Source organism: Aspergillus pseudonomiae (genome assembly GCF_009193645.1).
Source record: "Aspergillus pseudonomiae strain CBS 119388 unplaced genomic scaffold BDV37scaffold_2, whole genome shotgun sequence".
In the NCBI taxonomy this organism is placed as follows: Eukaryota; Fungi; Ascomycota; class Eurotiomycetes; order Eurotiales; family Aspergillaceae; genus Aspergillus; species Aspergillus pseudonomiae.
In genome coordinates this window covers 781,778-798,115 of record NW_022475994.1, presented here as the reverse complement: position 1 = coordinate 798,115, position 16,338 = coordinate 781,778, and the positions used below count along the sequence as shown (strand labels likewise).

The 16,338-nt window shown below is 47.2% G+C and overlaps 5 protein-coding genes and 1 non-coding gene across 6 annotated transcripts; 3 read left to right on the top strand and 3 right to left on the bottom strand.

Annotated features, from left to right (window-relative positions):
• Nucleotides 1-39: 39 nt before the first annotated feature.
• Nucleotides 40-4,501, bottom strand: BDV37DRAFT_267843 (uncharacterized protein; the record flags this gene model as incomplete). Its single annotated transcript, XM_032084082.1, has 6 exons — nucleotides 40-2,593; nucleotides 2,666-2,865; nucleotides 3,008-3,023; nucleotides 3,165-4,150; nucleotides 4,206-4,359; nucleotides 4,413-4,501. 6 exons carry the CDS (start codon nucleotides 4,499-4,501, stop codon nucleotides 40-42), a joined length of 3,999 nt encoding a protein of 1,332 aa, XP_031947010.1.
• Nucleotides 4,502-4,871: 370 nt separating this feature from the next.
• Nucleotides 4,872-4,975, bottom strand: BDV37DRAFT_t13. The gene has a single exon. It is a non-coding gene; the product is annotated as a tRNA-Cys (tRNA).
• Nucleotides 4,976-5,128: 153 nt separating this feature from the next.
• Nucleotides 5,129-6,962, top strand: BDV37DRAFT_81682 (putative transcription factor Rap1). The gene is made up of 4 exons (XM_032091276.1): nucleotides 5,129-5,449; nucleotides 5,505-5,590; nucleotides 5,678-5,918; nucleotides 5,987-6,962. The coding sequence occupies exons 1-4, from the start codon at nucleotides 5,342-5,344 to the stop codon at nucleotides 6,863-6,865; spliced, it is 1,314 nt and encodes a 437-aa protein (XP_031947009.1). The 5' UTR covers nucleotides 5,129-5,341; the 3' UTR covers nucleotides 6,866-6,962.
• A 38-nt stretch (nucleotides 6,963-7,000) lies between these two features.
• On the bottom strand, nucleotides 7,001-8,441 carry BDV37DRAFT_236649 (chromo domain-containing protein). The gene is made up of 7 exons (XM_032080628.1): nucleotides 8,259-8,441; nucleotides 8,060-8,198; nucleotides 7,967-8,009; nucleotides 7,818-7,897; nucleotides 7,407-7,761; nucleotides 7,333-7,358; nucleotides 7,001-7,277 (listed from the first exon to the last, which is right to left on the bottom strand). The coding sequence occupies exons 1-7, from the start codon at nucleotides 8,263-8,265 to the stop codon at nucleotides 7,259-7,261; spliced, it is 669 nt and encodes a 222-aa protein (XP_031947008.1). The 5' UTR covers nucleotides 8,266-8,441; the 3' UTR covers nucleotides 7,001-7,258.
• A 20-nt stretch (nucleotides 8,442-8,461) lies between these two features.
• BDV37DRAFT_81612 (chaperonin-containing T-complex subunit CCT5) lies at nucleotides 8,462-11,050 on the top strand. Its single transcript, XM_032091274.1, has 11 exons — nucleotides 8,462-8,680; nucleotides 8,744-8,761; nucleotides 8,825-8,873; nucleotides 8,960-9,053; nucleotides 9,105-9,188; nucleotides 9,248-9,537; nucleotides 9,596-10,244; nucleotides 10,296-10,433; nucleotides 10,483-10,663; nucleotides 10,717-10,805; nucleotides 10,861-11,050. Exons 1-11 carry the CDS (start codon nucleotides 8,671-8,673, stop codon nucleotides 10,903-10,905), a joined length of 1,647 nt encoding a protein of 548 aa, XP_031947007.1. The 5' UTR covers nucleotides 8,462-8,670; the 3' UTR covers nucleotides 10,906-11,050.
• Nucleotides 10,958-11,535, top strand: BDV37DRAFT_81662 (uncharacterized protein). The gene has a single exon (XM_032091275.1). It carries the CDS (start codon nucleotides 11,065-11,067, stop codon nucleotides 11,407-11,409), a length of 345 nt encoding a protein of 114 aa, XP_031947006.1. The 5' UTR covers nucleotides 10,958-11,064; the 3' UTR covers nucleotides 11,410-11,535.
• Nucleotides 11,536-16,338: the final 4,803 nt, after the last annotated feature.

Sequence of the window (16,338 nt, the reverse complement as noted above, 5' to 3'; positions counted from 1 at the left end):
CGATATGTGAAAGAAAGGACTGAAGTCACTGTCTACAGATTATCTCCTTTCTCCGTTCCCGTCCTTGGGTCGGATTGCCAGCTTGCCAGTCTTGTCGATCACGGCTTCGAACCCGCTCCTCTCAAGTAGTCCATTCTCGTCTTTTACTACTTCACGCGCCTCTAGCTCCTCTACAAGCTTCTGGTTCTCGCGGTTGCCCTCCAACAAGAACTTCAAGCACATGACCGCATGCTCCTTGATGTAGGGGTTGTGCGCGTCAAAGTTGGTGCAAGACAGGATGGTCTCGACGCCGCCATGCCGACGGATTTGGTCTTGGACCTCCGGGCACTTCCACACAAGAGACGAGAGCACGAGTACGACAAGCTTCTTAAGGTTCCTCCATTCGAATTCGGATGGGTCTTCCGTTATCGGGGGCGACTCAGCTCTAGAAGGGGCACCGCCATCAACCGGGTCTGGATCACTGGGGTCATAGGGTCGTTCAACTGCAACTGGTCCAGGAACTGTGCTTGGTTGGGACTCCTTTGAAGGGCTACGGGGCCCGAGGGATAATTGGCTCAATTGCCCCTTAGGAATGCTTGCTTCAAGTTCTTTGATCAAGGTAACCAAATCGTAGACAATCTCCCATTTGACTAGAAGGTTCTTCCAGTCGTTGTTTTCGGTGAGGACGGCGAAAAATTCCAGGAATTGGTAGACGCCTTCGTAAACCCGTTCCATATCCCACAGATTTAGCGGAAAGTCCTCGGGGAGCGCCCGTCCAGCACGGATCTGGCCTTGAAGGTAGATCAATGCGCAGGTTTCCGGGATGATGTTACCGCGGAAGATGGTGAATATGTAGCGGACTGTGAGAATATCGACTCTAGAGAGCGGTGCTGGGTTCTTCGTTGTGTTGGCCTGCGTTGATCCTGTGACAGAAGCGGGAGAGTATTTAGCTCTAAATATATGTGTGAGAATCTTGACGACGACTGCCTGAGCCGGAGAGATGATGTCCTTTGGTTGGCCGAAGTCAGAGTAGGCATGAGACATGAGGCCGTTCCTTAAAACTGCGTCCATAATCTGCACCATCATTTTGAAGTAGAGTTCATCGTCGGGCAAATCCCATGCGGCGATGAAGATCAAGAGTTCCCGAAGAAGGTTCCGTCCTGTCTCTTGTGTGAGCAGGATATGGCATCTAAGTGCCTGCATATTCCTTGAGCCAGTTCTCTCTCCTCCCTTCAGTCCAAAGCTATCGACGATACCAGCCTGAATGATCATTGGAAGCGCCTCTATCTCCGCGGGGCCCAGGACTAGAGGGATGTCTGTCAATAGACCACGTTGTTGATCGCCTGGGCGGCCTCGATAATCATCATCATCCTCATCATCTTCCTCTTCTTCCTCCTCCATGCTTCCATCTGCCACGGCCTCAAGGCTACGTGAATCGTCGTCGCCAACTGTTCCTGCATCGCCGGTGTCATAATCCTGATCACCATCGCCCCCGATTTGAGATGACTCTTGAAGTCGTGCCATCAGCTCATCCTTCGCTTCTTGGAGCGTTTCCGCAGCAGATTGAGCAGACCGCGGCATGCTTGTATCTTCCTCCATAATAGTCGCATCTCCTGCAGCAAGTGCACCATAGGCGTTAAGGTCAGGCAGGTCAGCCCAGCAGATACGCGGGAATCCGGCCGTCGTGCTTCGATCTATTGTAAGTATGGCCTTCTTGCGCGGCGGCTCGTCTTCGGGAAGGGCTGGTGGCAGATCTTTAGCTCTGTCTTGGAGGTCCGAGAATCCATCAACCTTTGCACCTAGTATTGCCGTAAGAGCAGCACGAATCTCTTTGACTTGCTCTGGATCCTTGCCCATTTCTTGGATAGCTGTCAAGTCGCGCCCAAGAAGCTTCTCCATGTGGTCTTTGATATTTGCGAGAAGTAACATTGCTGCTTCCTCTTTGATCGTCGCTGGCTCTCTCGGGAAGTTAGAGATAGTCTCCAGGAGCAAGTCTTCTGCCGTTTGGTCGTAAAGAGCCCTGATAGGGGGGTTCACGATTCTCTCACCAGTCTTGACGATGGGCGCCGCTCCCTCAGGCTGACCACTGGCCGGGTCTAGCGGCTCTCTCGGTTGAATGATATTCGAATCTCCAGTGGAGTGGTATCCGAAAAGGTCCAACCAGAGTACCATTTTCCGCTGTTCATTGTGCATGATAAAGTTGTGCAGGAACTGGAGGCATGTGATCAACAGGCGCTTGTAGAGGTTGACTACTTTCTGCCAACGCTCTTCATTCCTTGCATTCGTTTCACCGTCAAACCCGCGGGCAGTTACTCTAACACATGTGTCTACCAATGCTAGAATCCTTTGATCAAAGCCTTTTTCAGCCGCCATATTCTGCGCTTTCTTTGTTGTCGCAAGGAGGTTGCGGGCGATTGTGCACAGATCATTTAGACGTTCGATATCCTTGACAAGTGAAAAATAATTGTAGGCTATCAAGTTCGATGAGGAATGGTCGTAATTCGCAGTCGGGGGGCATTTCCACGCAAATGACTGTGATTCTAGAACGGGGATCGCTTTTGTCAAAACATCCGTAAAGCCCTGCCAAATGTCTGGTGACAGGCCTAAATTATGTCTGTCGTGATAACAAAGTCAGTATAGAAATAGTGAAGCGATCAAAGTGACGAGAAAATGGAAGGAACATTACCTAACATCGCTCTCCTGGTGTGTCTTATACAAGATCTGTTTCCCGGCAGATAACATATGCTCGAGGCGTTTATCGTCAATCATCCCACGAGTCTCATAGTGACTTAAGGTTCCCGTCAGGATAACCTTTAGCATGAGCTCGGCCGGGGTACATTTTGGCTTCATGTCCGCAGCAGTCCGGTCAGCCATATTTGACAGGATCTGTGAGGAAGCTCACAAATACTATGCGACAAAAGTTGTTGACTTAGAATAACAATTTAGGCGGGGAAGACAGAAACGCCGCATTGAAAAGTAAATTTTTCCGGCTCCGGTCCCGCCGACTCCCCCAAGTATGCCGAACAACATGATTGGCCAACTGCCTCTACTGTAAAGGAACATGGATCCGTAGGTACTAGAATAGCAGTACTAGTAATGCTCAAAGGATTTAGTCCAACTACTAAGTACTAATAGTTAAAGGTATCCATATATTCAAGTGTGTTGTGCATGTAGAATCTTAGGACATCTTCCGCCGAGCAGGTAATCCAAAGGAGTGGCGTAGATTATCCCATAACCCAAGATCATAGATATTGTCAATCTCCCTCATACTGCGTACTAATGTCCACTTATGATCAATAGGTGCCTCCCCGCCATTGGGTTGCCTAATCTCATTGGAATCGGGTGAGAACACGAAGCCCATTCTCGGTGGCTCACCTTCCGTAACTACAAGCACCTGGTCACTACTTGCCGGCCAGTATGATTGCGGGTTCTGATATTCGCGCAGCAAAGGCGAGTTTCCGTAGGCCTCCGCCTTGGTAGATTTAAATACCATACCATCAGCGACATCCTCTTTCCAATCGGACCACTTCGCGCTCTCATTTGTCGTCATGCCAGCCCAGATAAGGTAGGTGTGGTAAACAAGAAAAGCCATCGCCAACGGTGCTGTCATGAACATCAATGATGTGACGCCTCCAATACGGAGATCTGACGAAATCACAATAGTCCATACGTTAAAGAACATTGTCCAACTCTGTCTTGTTGTTCGCAGCGGTGAGTCTAGCGGGATCAACTTCTCCCATGACTGAGACAAAAGGGAGAAGCCAATGCATGAACCGTATATCAGCATTAAAGAGAGAGACAAAATCAAGGCCAGAAAATAGCGATAGTTATTCAATCCGACGCAATTCATCAGCCACACGCAATGATGGTCGTGCCGAGAAACGCATGCCCTGCAAAAGCTGCAATGCTTACTCCGTGCCGGCTTAACCATCTCACATGTGGTGCAGTAGCGACCTGGGTGAAAGATGACTCTATCATAAGGATAGCGTTCCATTTCTTGCGCGTGATTTTTGGGGGTAATGAAAGACTTTGTAACAATGCTCTTATATAGAAAGAAATAGGGTAACGTGGCAGCAATAGGCATGCAGAGCCTATGGGGCGTGGAGACCCTGGGCCATGCACTTGGAATGAACATGCACTGCCCTGCTATGAGGAGCGACGCAAAGAATATCTGTTGGGGATATTAGCAAGGCGTGGGGGAGGGATCCACTATTTAAGAAACTTACAAGGACAAGTGGATGATTCTCGTGAAATATATAGCTACCGGTTGTATTCCAGCAGTACACAAGCCGACCGTCTAAGAGGCGAGAATCAAGTGACGATATTGCACTTGGGATGTGTATGCAAACAACCCTATGCAGTAAGCCAATAGGGGTTTTGCTTTGTAAAATATTCATCAGTCATTGCACTCGAACTAGGCCTTATCACCTTACCGGAATGCAGGCAATTTCCCAAAAAGCGCGACAAATGTGAAGCCAGAAATGCCTAGAATAACGAAGGCGATGGTCCTCAGGAGCCCCATTGTTGTTAACCGACCTACGTGAAGGGAATGAGTCTAAGCCTCGGCACTGTGGACAGACATGATAGTGGGAAAATATTGAAGAAACAATATTTATGGAGTAGTCAAAGAAAGAATAAGCCTAACAAGGATGCACTCTCTATACACGAGCTATCTACTATCTACACGTGACAGCCGTTTGGGCGAATTCCTTGGCTTTATTTTCAGTAAACTGCTCCGATATAGTACAAGAGACAGAGAAGCTAACTAGATTTTAGAATGTAGTATGAAGCATGCATGTATTATTTTCTTACGCCGTACACTCTAAGTGTATCTATCTATCTATCTATCTCTAATTGATAAAGATCAGTAGTATATTGAGCAAAAAGAAATGAGGGACGGGCCGGGTTCGAACCGGCGACCTAAAGATAGGTTGCAATATTTGGTTAACCAATCAGGTCATTGCAATCTTCCACTCTACCACTGAGCTACCGCCCCAGGACTGTGGCAATATTAGTCTCGTAGAGAGATATAAGCCTAAATTATAAACATATTACTTCGTCACGCACAATCCATAGTTCTTCCTATACTGAGACAGCCACACTTCTCTATAGCTTTCAAGGCACCCGGTTCAGGTTTTGGAACAACTACGCTACACACAGGCGCCCTTTGAAACCGACGGAGTAACATATCATATTTACCGTCCCCTTGGCCCATATAGCAGCCTTCTCTGCCATATCTACACGTGATCACGCGTACCACGAACGCGGTTGGAAGCCCGTGCCTTCAATCAGGAGGGGACAATTGGACTCCTGTATCAGGCATAATATATCCGTCCTGGAACGAAAGTTAGGGGACAGCCCTATGGGGGATAAGAGCTTTATGCCTTTTACTGGGCCACTTTTCCAAGGGAAACAATTCTGGTTATCACACAATATTCCCCAACGAAGTAGATTCAAAGACCTCATCCAGGTAATTACCTTCGGTTGCGATTGTATGGTGTCTTGCATCTGACGGGTATATATAGCAACATGGTGGTGTCATAAGGCTCCATGAGAAGGATGCGGATGTCAAGTTGGTTGACCATGCCAGAAAGAATCTCCCACCGGACACGTATGTTGACTATATATATCTCGAGTTTCTTCTATTCTAACATTTTTCCCCATTGAATTCCTTTTACTCCTGCTGACAATTTGACAGGTATTCGTATCGGTACGTTGAGCGGTCTGTCCGTAACGGAAAGCTGGAGGATCTTGAAAGTCACAGAGCTGGCCCATCCCCAGCTCGCGCTGTCGGGGCCACAAATATCCCAAGCAGAAGACATCTGATTCCATACACTTTAGAAGATGACCAGTGGCTATGGGACCGGATGGAACCGTACGAGAAAGATCCCAACGCCTTCATAGGAGGCAACAAAATATATGAGGAACTAGCTATGCAGGTAAGTTACCTCTGATACCAGATTCATTTGTATCCCATCTTTAAAGTCTTACGTTTCATTCTGTACAGAACCCCCGCCACACCTATCAGTCATATCGTGACCGGTATCTAAAAAGGCTTCGTGGGCGCCCGCGTCCGGGGGGTATGTCGAAACCAGATCTTCCTGCATCCGCTGAGAAGGACAGCCGCCAGAAAGCCACACAGAGAGAGAAATCCTCACCGAGGTCACATAGAGAGCAACCCCAAGACGATATTCCAGTTATTCATGAGCTAGGCGATAAGAAACGAAAACATACGCCAGAACACAACTCTGATATCGAATTAAATGGAGTGCACCTTGCGAGTCAAAAGAGGAGAGCGATCGACAAGATACCCAAAGGCTTAGTTCCCACTATGATACATGCACAACAGAACAAATCCCCACACATTGAAACGACTTCAACACCCGCAACTTCAGTTGGTAATGAGACACATATAACTCACGACCCTACAACGAACATATCCGAACCTGTACAACCCCAAAAAGCAAAGTCCCCAGACCATGATCCAGAAATCACCCTTGATCCCTTGTTTTTAGAACTGCCTTTCTTGCCGTCAAGTCCAGACCCCGAGCCTGAAGAGCCGCCAGAGCAAGACATCGACGCGTGGATTGATCATCGTCTGCAAACAGGGAGAGCACAGAATGAGGAGCAAATACTTCAGGCTTTACGCTGCACTAGCATGGACCCGTATCTTGCCGACAAGGTCCTTGACTATCTGACTGCAGGAGAAGGCATTCCCAACAATATGCCTGGGGTGTGGACGGCTGAAGACGACAGATGTTTCGAGGCTCAAGAGACCCGAACCATCGAACAAGTCCTGAAGAAGCATGGCTCGGATGCATTTAACCACCGGTGGGAATATCTTGGAATGGCAAAAGCTGCTGGCCTCGATGGGTCAGATAGCTGAAATTCTGACAGCATACATACATCGAGCAGGCTTAAAGTACAATAATCAACAGTAAATTACACTGTTGTTAGTTCAGAACGGTGTGAGGGTATGGGAGAAGCTTGAATTGTTATGTTGATGAAGTTTTTTTGTTTTCTTTTTTCCTTTTGTTTCCCTACTTGTTGTTTCCCATTTCTCAGAGATACCAATTGCCATTAGAGTTCATAGATAAATCAAAAACACCAGCGGAACACCCATTTATGCACTGTGATCAAACAGTACTATCTAGAAAAGATACTGCCTCTCACTTCCCAACGAAATTAGACAGGAATCTTGAGTTAAACCAATTTACACACCAGGCTAGAAAAGGACAAGAAAAAGGAAGTTGCCAAAGAATGTTGGTGTAGAATCAACTCAACCTTCCTTAAAAACCCTAATAACGGTTAGAATCAGGTGGAATTTGTCATTTTCTGGATTAGACGACTCACAAATGCTCCTCGTAAAATTTAAGCATCTTTTAAACATTAGTATTTCAAAGCATACATGGGATCAGTAAACTTACCTTTCGGGGGCATCTATCATAACAGGTCTCAAGGGAGACCTTGCACTTCTTTCCATTCTTCCACTGGAGATATGCAATTAAAGTCGATGTTTCCGCATCACGCAGGATTGTGTCAACATTTTGCACTTCGTTCTCCCAGCTACCGGTCCGGGGAACCCAAGGAGGTAAATCTGCATCATCTTCATCTGGAGTTTCGGTGGCAGCTTCCGCGCGGGACTTTCTACGCCTTTTAGGTTCACTTTTCTCTGGCGTCTGCTTTGGCCCAGTCATGGACTTGCGCTTCCCCCGCTGGGGTTTCTCAGGCCGACCACCATGAACACGGTAGTATTCTTCAACCAGGTCTTTTGCGCCCTCCCTAATAGCAATCAATTGGCATATGAGTCGGGTTTCCAAAATCACGCAGAAACATACAGCAGGTTCTCCTCCGGCTCCATGGTCTCATCTGCAGGGTCATCGTATCCTTTCCATTTCACTTGCAGGAGGAGAGTTCCCTATCTCAACATTAGCCATGGCAATTCCATCTGCGACAATGTGATGCGAGAAGGTATGATCATGCGCACATTCTTCGCAAAGTCGTGACCGAGAATCTTTTCAACGACATAGCTGCTCCTGTCAGCACTGATCGTCATTGGTCACTGCGCATCGCAACTCACACGCCCTCCTCATCCTCCTCATCCTCTTCATCATCATTGTCTTCTTGGTTTTCGGCATCTGAGTCATGGTCTTCTTTCGCGTCGTTATAAGGTATAGATTCTCCGGTTGACTCGTCGTCAGAAGGGTTCTCCACGGGTGCTATGCGATTGTCAACTCCTCGGGGTATCTCGAGTGCGACCAGGTCAATTTATCACTTACGCGGCATTGTCCGGCGAAAAGAAGCGAAAATTCGAGAAAACAGCTTGGCAATTTGATTCAAGGCGTACTAGAATAGATTGCTATGCCACCCCTATAGAGACTGGAGCTCAAGAGTAATTGATGATAATAGTTGCTTTCAGTGCTACTTAGAACAGCGAATCGCGCAGTCGCGTGAATGCGAATTGGCGCTATACCCGATATGGAAAGCAGCTCACTAGCCCGACTGGGACATCAGAACATCTCCAGAATTTCTAAAAAAGACCCCGTCCAGTGTGACAGAGTGTCCAGGCCCCTGAACTCCCCACATCGCTTTGATAACGTGCTTTGGGGAACCCTTCTTATATTATCGTTGTGTTCCTTGCGTTCTCCACATACAAAAGTTTGGACTTGTGTCACACGGCAGACCGACAAAATGGCGATGCGTATGTCTTCCGTGCCCCTCATTTGAAGTCGATGTACTAATGTTTTCAATCTCCTCTATATAGAGCTTGATTTGTCTCAAGGTAGAATTTTACCGTTATATCAATGATCATATGCATTCGGAGTCTCCACTGACAATCCGACAGCTTCTGTGATGAAAGATGAGCAGGGCCGGCCGTTCATCGTTGTTCGAGAGTACGTTGCGGATCAACACTTTTAATATGCGGGGGAGGGTTCACGATCCTCTCGGGGCAAATTACTGATATGATGGATTTTGACAGCCAGGGAAAGAAGAAGAGGCAACACGGCAACGATGCTGTGAAATCACATATTGTTGCGGCCAAAACTGTTGCCAACATTGTTAAGACGTCTCTGGTATGATTTGGACGTGGAATTACATTTTGACAGCATCTAAGAATGATCTAGGGTCCTCGTGGTCTCGACAAGATTCTTATTTCTCCAGATGGCGATATCACCGTGACTAACGACGGCGCAACCATTTTGTCCCAGGTTCGTCCGCAGTGCCGCCGCCGTTCACTGGAAGATGGCTAACTTGGAGGTTTTTGAAGATGGAAATCACAAACAATGTTGCTAAGCTGCTAGTGGAACTTTCGAAGTCTCAAGACGAAGAAATCGGTGATGGAACAACGGGTGTTGTCGTCCTGGCGGCCGCTATGCTGGAGCAGGCGTCTGACCTGATCGATAAGGGCATCCACCCAATTCGGATCGCAGATGGTTATGATCAAGCCTGTGAGATCGCTGTTGCACAGCTCGATAAGATTAGTGACGAGATCCTTTTTACCAAGGAAGACACTTCCAACCTACTGAAGGTCGCTAAGACTAGTCTGGGTAGCAAAATGTACGACGGTGATCCCAGCTTTGTTATATTGCTCGTCTCCGGTACTAATGCTTTTTAGTGTTTCCAAATCTCACGATCAGTTCGCCAAGATCGCCATCGATGCCGTCCTCTCTGTTGCAGATCTCGAACGTAAAGACGTCGATTTCGAGTTGATCAAGGTCGACGGCAAAGTGGGCGGTGCCCTCGAAGATTCTCTGCTTGTCAAGGGTGTCATTGTCGATAAGGACTTCTCCCACCCTCAGATGCCCGATGAAGTTAAGGATGCCAAATTGGCAATCTTGACCTGCCCATTCGAGCCCCCCAAGCCGAAGACGAAGCATAAGCTTGACATTACGTCCGTCGAGGAGTTCAAGAAGCTACAAGATTATGAAAGAGAGAAGTTCACAGAGATGATCCAACACCTGAAAGACTCGGGTGCTAATTTGGTCATCTGTCAATGGGGTTTCGATGACGAAGCAAACCATCTCCTTCTCCAGAACAATCTTCCTGCCGTCCGCTGGGTTGGTGGTCCTGAAATTGAGCTCATTGCTATTGCAACGAATGGTCGTATCGTTCCTCGCTTTGAGGACTTGAATGCAGAGAAGCTAGGAACAGCAGGCAGTGTCCGGGAGATGACTTTCGGCACCACCCGTGAGAAGATGCTTGTCATTGAAGATTGCGCCAACAGCCGTGCTGTCACCGTCTTCGTGCGTGGCAGCAACAAGATGGTCAGTTCGCTGTACTAATGATTACACTTACATTTACTAACGTTCTCTCAGATCATTGATGAAGCTAAGCGATCACTACATGATGCCCTCTGCGTTGTGAGGAACCTAGTGCGAGACAACCGCGTTGTATATGGTGGTGGTGCCGCTGAAATTGCCTGCTCTATTGCCGTGGAAGATGCCGCCGTCAAGGTATGTCAAACATTGGCTTGGGTTATGTTTAGACTAATAAATTCTACAGAGCCCTGGAATCGAGCAGTATGCCATGCGCGCTTTCGCAGATGCGCTGGATGCCGTGCCATTGGCACTGGCCGAGAACTCCGGTCTGAGCCCGATTGAGACGCTTGCCTCGATCAAATCTCGCCAGGTTAAGGAGAACAACTCGCGGTTGGGAGTCGACTGCATGATGACCGGCAACAACGGTACGCTTTACGATCATTTAGAAGTAGGAATGATACTAATGCCCTGGTTTTAGATATGCGGGAGCACTTTGCTATTGATCCTCTGATTGGAAAGAGGCAACAACTTTTGCTCGCAACTCAGCTCTGCCGTATGGTTCTTAAGGTGAGTTCCGCGTCTCTATACCAATTACGACAGAACCAGAGCTAACAGAAAGTAGATTAACAACGTCATCATTTCCGGTGATGATGAGCAGGAGTTCTAGATTTCTTGTATACAATTCGATTTTGATGGCCAAAAGTGAGACTTTCGGTTGTGGTTGTTGATATCACACAATTCATGCCATGGGTAATTAGTTGATTGGTGTCTAAAACATGGCGAATACATAGAGGTCCGTTGCAACGGATGAAAGAAATGAACTTGAATGATGCTCCTCCTTGTCTGTGCTCTATACCGTGCGTGTATCGGATCTTGCCGACTTCACAATATGCACTTGCCATCCAGTGCTCTTCACTTTTTCCGAGAAGGAAGGCCACCCATCTCATCGTACCCTACTCACTGCACAGTCTTAGAAGTGAAGCACTCGAAATCACCTGTCCCCCATTCGGATGCCACAGCCACCGCGAGCCATGGCCAACTCAAGTCAATAACCCTATTAAGGTTCCAATATCTATCACCTGAACCTTTCCAGATGCCTAACAACAGTCCAGCAGCCTTCACAGCATCACCAATAACGGTCATTGATACTCTTATCAAACCCATCAGATAATAACAAAACCTCCCGAACACCTCCCCCCACGCACTGACGATCGACCGAGAGTGCTTGTCACCGCCTATCGATCTCAATGACATGCAATAAAGTAAGATAGATGAAAGACATTCTTGGCCCTAGCAGAGTCATCCGACTCCCCTACGCCCCACACTACGGTACTTCACTCGCGTCCCAGCAACTCGGGCACCGTCGCATCGGGGAATTAACTAGGACTCCCGTCCCTTTTTTCTTTTTTTGGCAATACAGGAGTCAGATGACGATGGTACAGTAGTAGTTTTCTCTGTAGTCAATACCGTGCAGTACGACGCGCCGACGCAGGGGGACCAGGTCTCTGTGCTGAGGTAATAGCTCATGTTCATTGTCGATCGGGGATCTCCGATGCTCAGATTTCAAGTAGCATCTAGGTACAGGGTACATCTACCTTTCTTCTATTGTATGCGACGTCATACTCCGATGCGGCAAATTCCGGGTCGGGCGCCTGGGTTTTAGATACCTTAGTATGGATGAGGGCTTTAAATTTACTGCTGAATGGGGAAGGACGGGGCGGGCCGGGATGGAAGTCTTTTCTTGTCACGGTATACTATGATAGCATAATCCACAACCCCAACTACTATGAAGCGATGACTCCTAAAAAAAAACATAATCATGAGGCAACGTGATTCAGGGGCAGTTTCTTAGTAGCAGGTCACATGGAGTGCTTTTTTCTTTCATTCCGCTTGTCTCGGCTTTTCCGGTCTGAGGGCAGAAAAAGTACTTTTTCTCGCTTTTGTATTTTATATTTTTTTTTTTTTGGTTCTTTGGATCAGGTTGGTATCTACCGTTTAGCTTGTCCCGCCATCGAGGCTTTGCATCGCGTGGAATTGTAAACCCTATCCCGCGGACTCGTGGTCTTGATCCACTAGGGACATGTGAGGTGGTGATACAATATGTGGAGGGAAGAGAAAGACCCCTTCTTGGGGAGAAAGGGGGGAAGGCAATACGATGTTGCATACAAATTAGTAGTAGGATCATCTGTCACGATGGACAGATCCACTGTACCATATCCTCGGATAGGGTGTCAGTCGATTCGCTTTAGCGAGAGCAAAAAGAGTTGACAGCTCATAGTCCCAGTAAAGTCATTTGAGGAGTTTGTTGTCCGAAGTGTCGTTCAAAGCATTATGGCGGATAATGGATGATTATGCAGGAGAGAGTTGTGTAACAGAACTGATGACTGTATATACGAGTTGTGCTATTCTAATCTTCTGACTACGAATACTCCGTATGCTCAGCGGATAACAAAGAACTGTTACTAACGAACACAGACATCAATCTATTTACCTTTAATCTAGACCACCCAATCAAACCCACATGGTCAATCAGGACGGACGGATTTCATTTCCTGGTCCGAATCCTGAGCCTAAGATAAGCCTATTATTAGTCTAGTCCAGGGAGATTGGAGAGGAAAAGTGGTACTAACCATGATCATCATCCATGAAACAGCGAGTGAGAACGGCCCCTAGGAACAAAGTCAAAGATTCAGATGACCCGATGTTGGCTGATGCGGCAGCTTACCATGTGGTGAGAACAACAACAATTTGACACCTCTCAACTCATTCAACGACTCGCCCCCTCCCCATCCCCACCGCCTGACTGGACTTGCATGATACCTAGACGCCAATTTTCATCTAGACCCAGCCGATCCACAATAAACGCAGCTGATTGATGTCCTTCCCCCATCACAGTGCCGAAATCTCCACCCGATCAGCGCGGTTCCTTTTCTCCCCCAGATGTCCTGCGCCTGCCTGCTGGTAAGCCTCGCTCCATCGCTGCCTATCTGGCGCCGCCTTTTCCCCCTTGAAAATAGTCCTCCATGATTTATTTTTCGCTCTCCCATATCACATGGATTGGGGAGAAGCATTGACGTGGCCCGCATCTGTTCGCGGTGCTTCTGGCCTGATCCCGTCCCGCGGCACAATAAAGAAAACCTTTGCGCTTTCTCGTGACAACGAAAAGACAAAGGTGTCAAACGACGCTCTGCGCAGGGCAATTGACAGGCGAAACAGTCGGGCATATTTTTTTTTATCAATGCTGGTTCCATTCTATACCGCTACTTCTCATGTTGGTTGATCGCTGTTATCACACGACTGCGGTGAGGTATTCGATCGCATTCTTTTTTTCCTTTTATTTTGTATGGTGCCTGCAATCGTAGTTTACTCGGTATTAAATGTTTGGTATATAGAATACAGCTTTCTAGGTTTTTCTTGTGTCTTGTATATTTTGTTTCTGGCCAAAAGTACGTGGAAAGATTGATATGTTCTCGTTCTCGTGGTCAACGTTTAGTATCTCGATGGAGACGCATGAGCTCATACATGCATTTCTAGATATAGGCCTGAACGTTAGATACAATGGATCAGTATCAGCAGATAATGACTAGGCAAGAGGGGTTCAAAGTCGTGGCTAATCAACACTCTTTTCTCGAGGCATGTTGTATGGCGGTACGAGATATTTATTGGATCTCTACGGCCAAGACCAATTTGTAGCATCAAAACAATCCAAGCTCTACGGGGCAATCCATATCCATGATTGGCGAACCTAGCCTCCATACTCGTAGACAAGCGCTTATAGAGTAAACTGGGAATCAAATTTGGCCGATACTATTGGTCCTTCATTTCCCTCCATTATATCTACCTATCCAATAAAGCACTAAAATACCGAATCAGGTTATAGTATCTGATCCAACCAGGACACCTCCTAGCTTTTGACCTGGATACCATGCACTGGCATTCATGCCGTTTGATAATGGATGACGTTTTCAGTGAACAAATGCATAGGTAGATATACACTTTGGGAAAGCAGCGTACCAGGGAAAACTCCCATACCGTCATTCGTGCATTAGTGAGTGCAAGACATCGTCAAATAACGAAAAAAAAAAAGAAGGGTTCGGCCACAGTATCCACTCGATCTAATGCTTATTGAACCACGCTCAGCCCAATGCTTATAAAACTAAATGCCGAGTCATCTCCACATGATACCAACGAACAAGGACCTGACTCATCGGCAGTACCATTCGTGCAACGTAAAGAACTTATAGACCCTGGTCATCGAATATTCCAGGCCTATTAAATGGCAGGTAAATCTACGACTCTGACAATGAAAGCCGACGCTACCCAAGCATAAGCTCTACGGACAGGGACTAGGTATCTCTGAGGTTGGAATACGTGGTATACTACCGAGTCATTCGTACAACCTTGAAGGTATGTTTAGTCCAATAATCGACGGTACTCCCTGCATCCCACACGCATCTCAAACAGATCATTACCCACCGATACCACAGATTCACCCGGCAACACTGTAGTATAACTATAAACCCGGAAATGACTCTTGAACCTGCATATAATATATTGAATTAAATGCAGACGAAGCCCCTTGCCATTCGATTCCATAAGCGTACAGATGATCGACACGGCGGGTCCATCAAACCGACCAGCAAATCGGCAGGTACTCGGGAGGGAACAGAGCATTCCTGTGTTCCCAAAGACCAGGACACGGTTCAATGCAGCGAAGTTGAGTTCGTCGTTCGGACAAATGAGCCTCCAATGAGGCGTCCGACATTACATCGGTGGCATGTATGTATGGTTGCACGTATCGATGTATGGATACACAACCGTCGTTTTATTCTCTGCTTTGGTGTCCGTTCCTGATCCCACGAAAAGATCGAATGAATCAAGGGATTTCCCCCATCCCGCCATACCTACGCTGATATTTGATTTACTCGCCGACCAACCAGCCAAACTTCCCATGAACCAGGACGAGGACTTGTCCTACATGCGCCATTTACGGGATGCATGCTCGTGCATTCGACGTCCGTTTTCTCCAGACTCTGTAGGTCGTAAGCGGTGAGGCTATCGTGGGATCCATTCCACTCCATCTAAGAAAACCTGGGGTAATAAGTTAAAATTATCCGTGAACGTGCAGCACCTATACAATTACACCAACCAACAGCTCTTGCCTAATTTACAAACCTATGCATTACCAGCTGATAGACCGATAATTGAGAAAATAAATAATCCTTGCGGTCACCAATGTCCGTGCCATTCATCAAGGAGGGAATGAGATACGATACATTCGCAAGGGCAAACAGACGACGAATCCGGCATGGCAAAATGAGGACACGGCCCTCGATAGGTGTGCAAGGAGTAGAGCACGACGAAATACTACGTCGTACCTAACCTTACTGTTGCGGGATATCAAACAGTCGTCCCGAGAATTTCTTCCCCTCCATTTTCACAAACCTCGCCCTGTTTCAAGGATCATAGAAGTTACAGACCAACGGCTCCCCTGACTAAGATCGTCCTTTGTTCGGGGTTTAGCGATCCGCGCAACCCTTGCATCCGCCTTAGGGGAGGAGACGAGGGTTCGAGCGAACCTGCAAGATCGCATAATCGTCCACTAGTCCCATTTTCTCGAACAAAGGACAGGTTTCCAATCGGTTTATTTGCTATGTGCTAAGACCTTTCGGGCTACATAGTTGATGTTGATCATCGCAAAAAAAGTTGGCCGGGGATGCGGGCCCGAGAGCAAATATGTGGAATGTGACTGCTCCAAGGTACACAGCTACCTTTGTTGTTTTTGTTCGGTCCTATTTTGACTTTGGACGTTACGCTTGTGTGTATCTGAAGGGATCCAGAACATTTGAAAATTGGGCGAAACATATCTAGCGTTTTGAATAATGGAGATCTACGTACACAGCCCTTTATTGTTGTTGTTGAATATCTTATAATTGGGGGTACCTGACACAAGTATCCTGCTCCTTGTCACACTTCCGCATCCCTTCGGCCCTGAAAATGGTTAGACCTCTTCAAGCTGACTACTACCTGTGCGCCAATTCAAGCTTTAAGCTATGCATATCAGGAATTCGAAGAGAAGGGGCTTCTGAAACCTCTTTTA

What these genes read in the sequence shown, in the direction of transcription:
- BDV37DRAFT_81682 (XM_032091276.1), top strand. Translation starts at nt 5,342, where the DNA reads ATGGGGGATAAGAGCTTTATGCCTTTTACTGGGCCACTTTTCCAAGGG. An exon ending in GATTCAAAGACCTCATCCAG is followed by an intron (nt 5,450 to 5,504) that starts GTAATTACCTTC and finishes GGGTATATATAG; the next exon opens with CAACATGGTGGTGTCATAAG. An exon ending in AAGAATCTCCCACCGGACAC is followed by an intron (nt 5,591 to 5,677) that starts GTATGTTGACTA and finishes ACAATTTGACAG; the next exon opens with GTATTCGTATCGGTACGTTG.
- BDV37DRAFT_236649 (XM_032080628.1), bottom strand. An exon ending in GTCACGACTTTGCGAAGAAT is followed by an intron (nt 7,898 to 7,966) that starts GTGCGCATGATC and finishes ATGTTGAGATAG; the next exon opens with GGAACTCTCCTCCTGCAAGT. An exon ending in ATGATAGATGCCCCCGAAAG is followed by an intron (nt 7,359 to 7,406) that starts GTAAGTTTACTG and finishes AATGTTTAAAAG; the next exon opens with ATGCTTAAATTTTACGAGGA.
- BDV37DRAFT_81612 (XM_032091274.1), top strand. An exon ending in CCGTTCATCGTTGTTCGAGA is followed by an intron (nt 8,874 to 8,959) that starts GTACGTTGCGGA and finishes GGATTTTGACAG; the next exon opens with CCAGGGAAAGAAGAAGAGGC. An exon ending in TGGAAGATGCCGCCGTCAAG is followed by an intron (nt 10,434 to 10,482) that starts GTATGTCAAACA and finishes TAAATTCTACAG; the next exon opens with AGCCCTGGAATCGAGCAGTA.
- BDV37DRAFT_81662 (XM_032091275.1), top strand. Translation starts at nt 11,065, where the DNA reads ATGATGCTCCTCCTTGTCTGTGCTCTATACCGTGCGTGTATCGGATCT.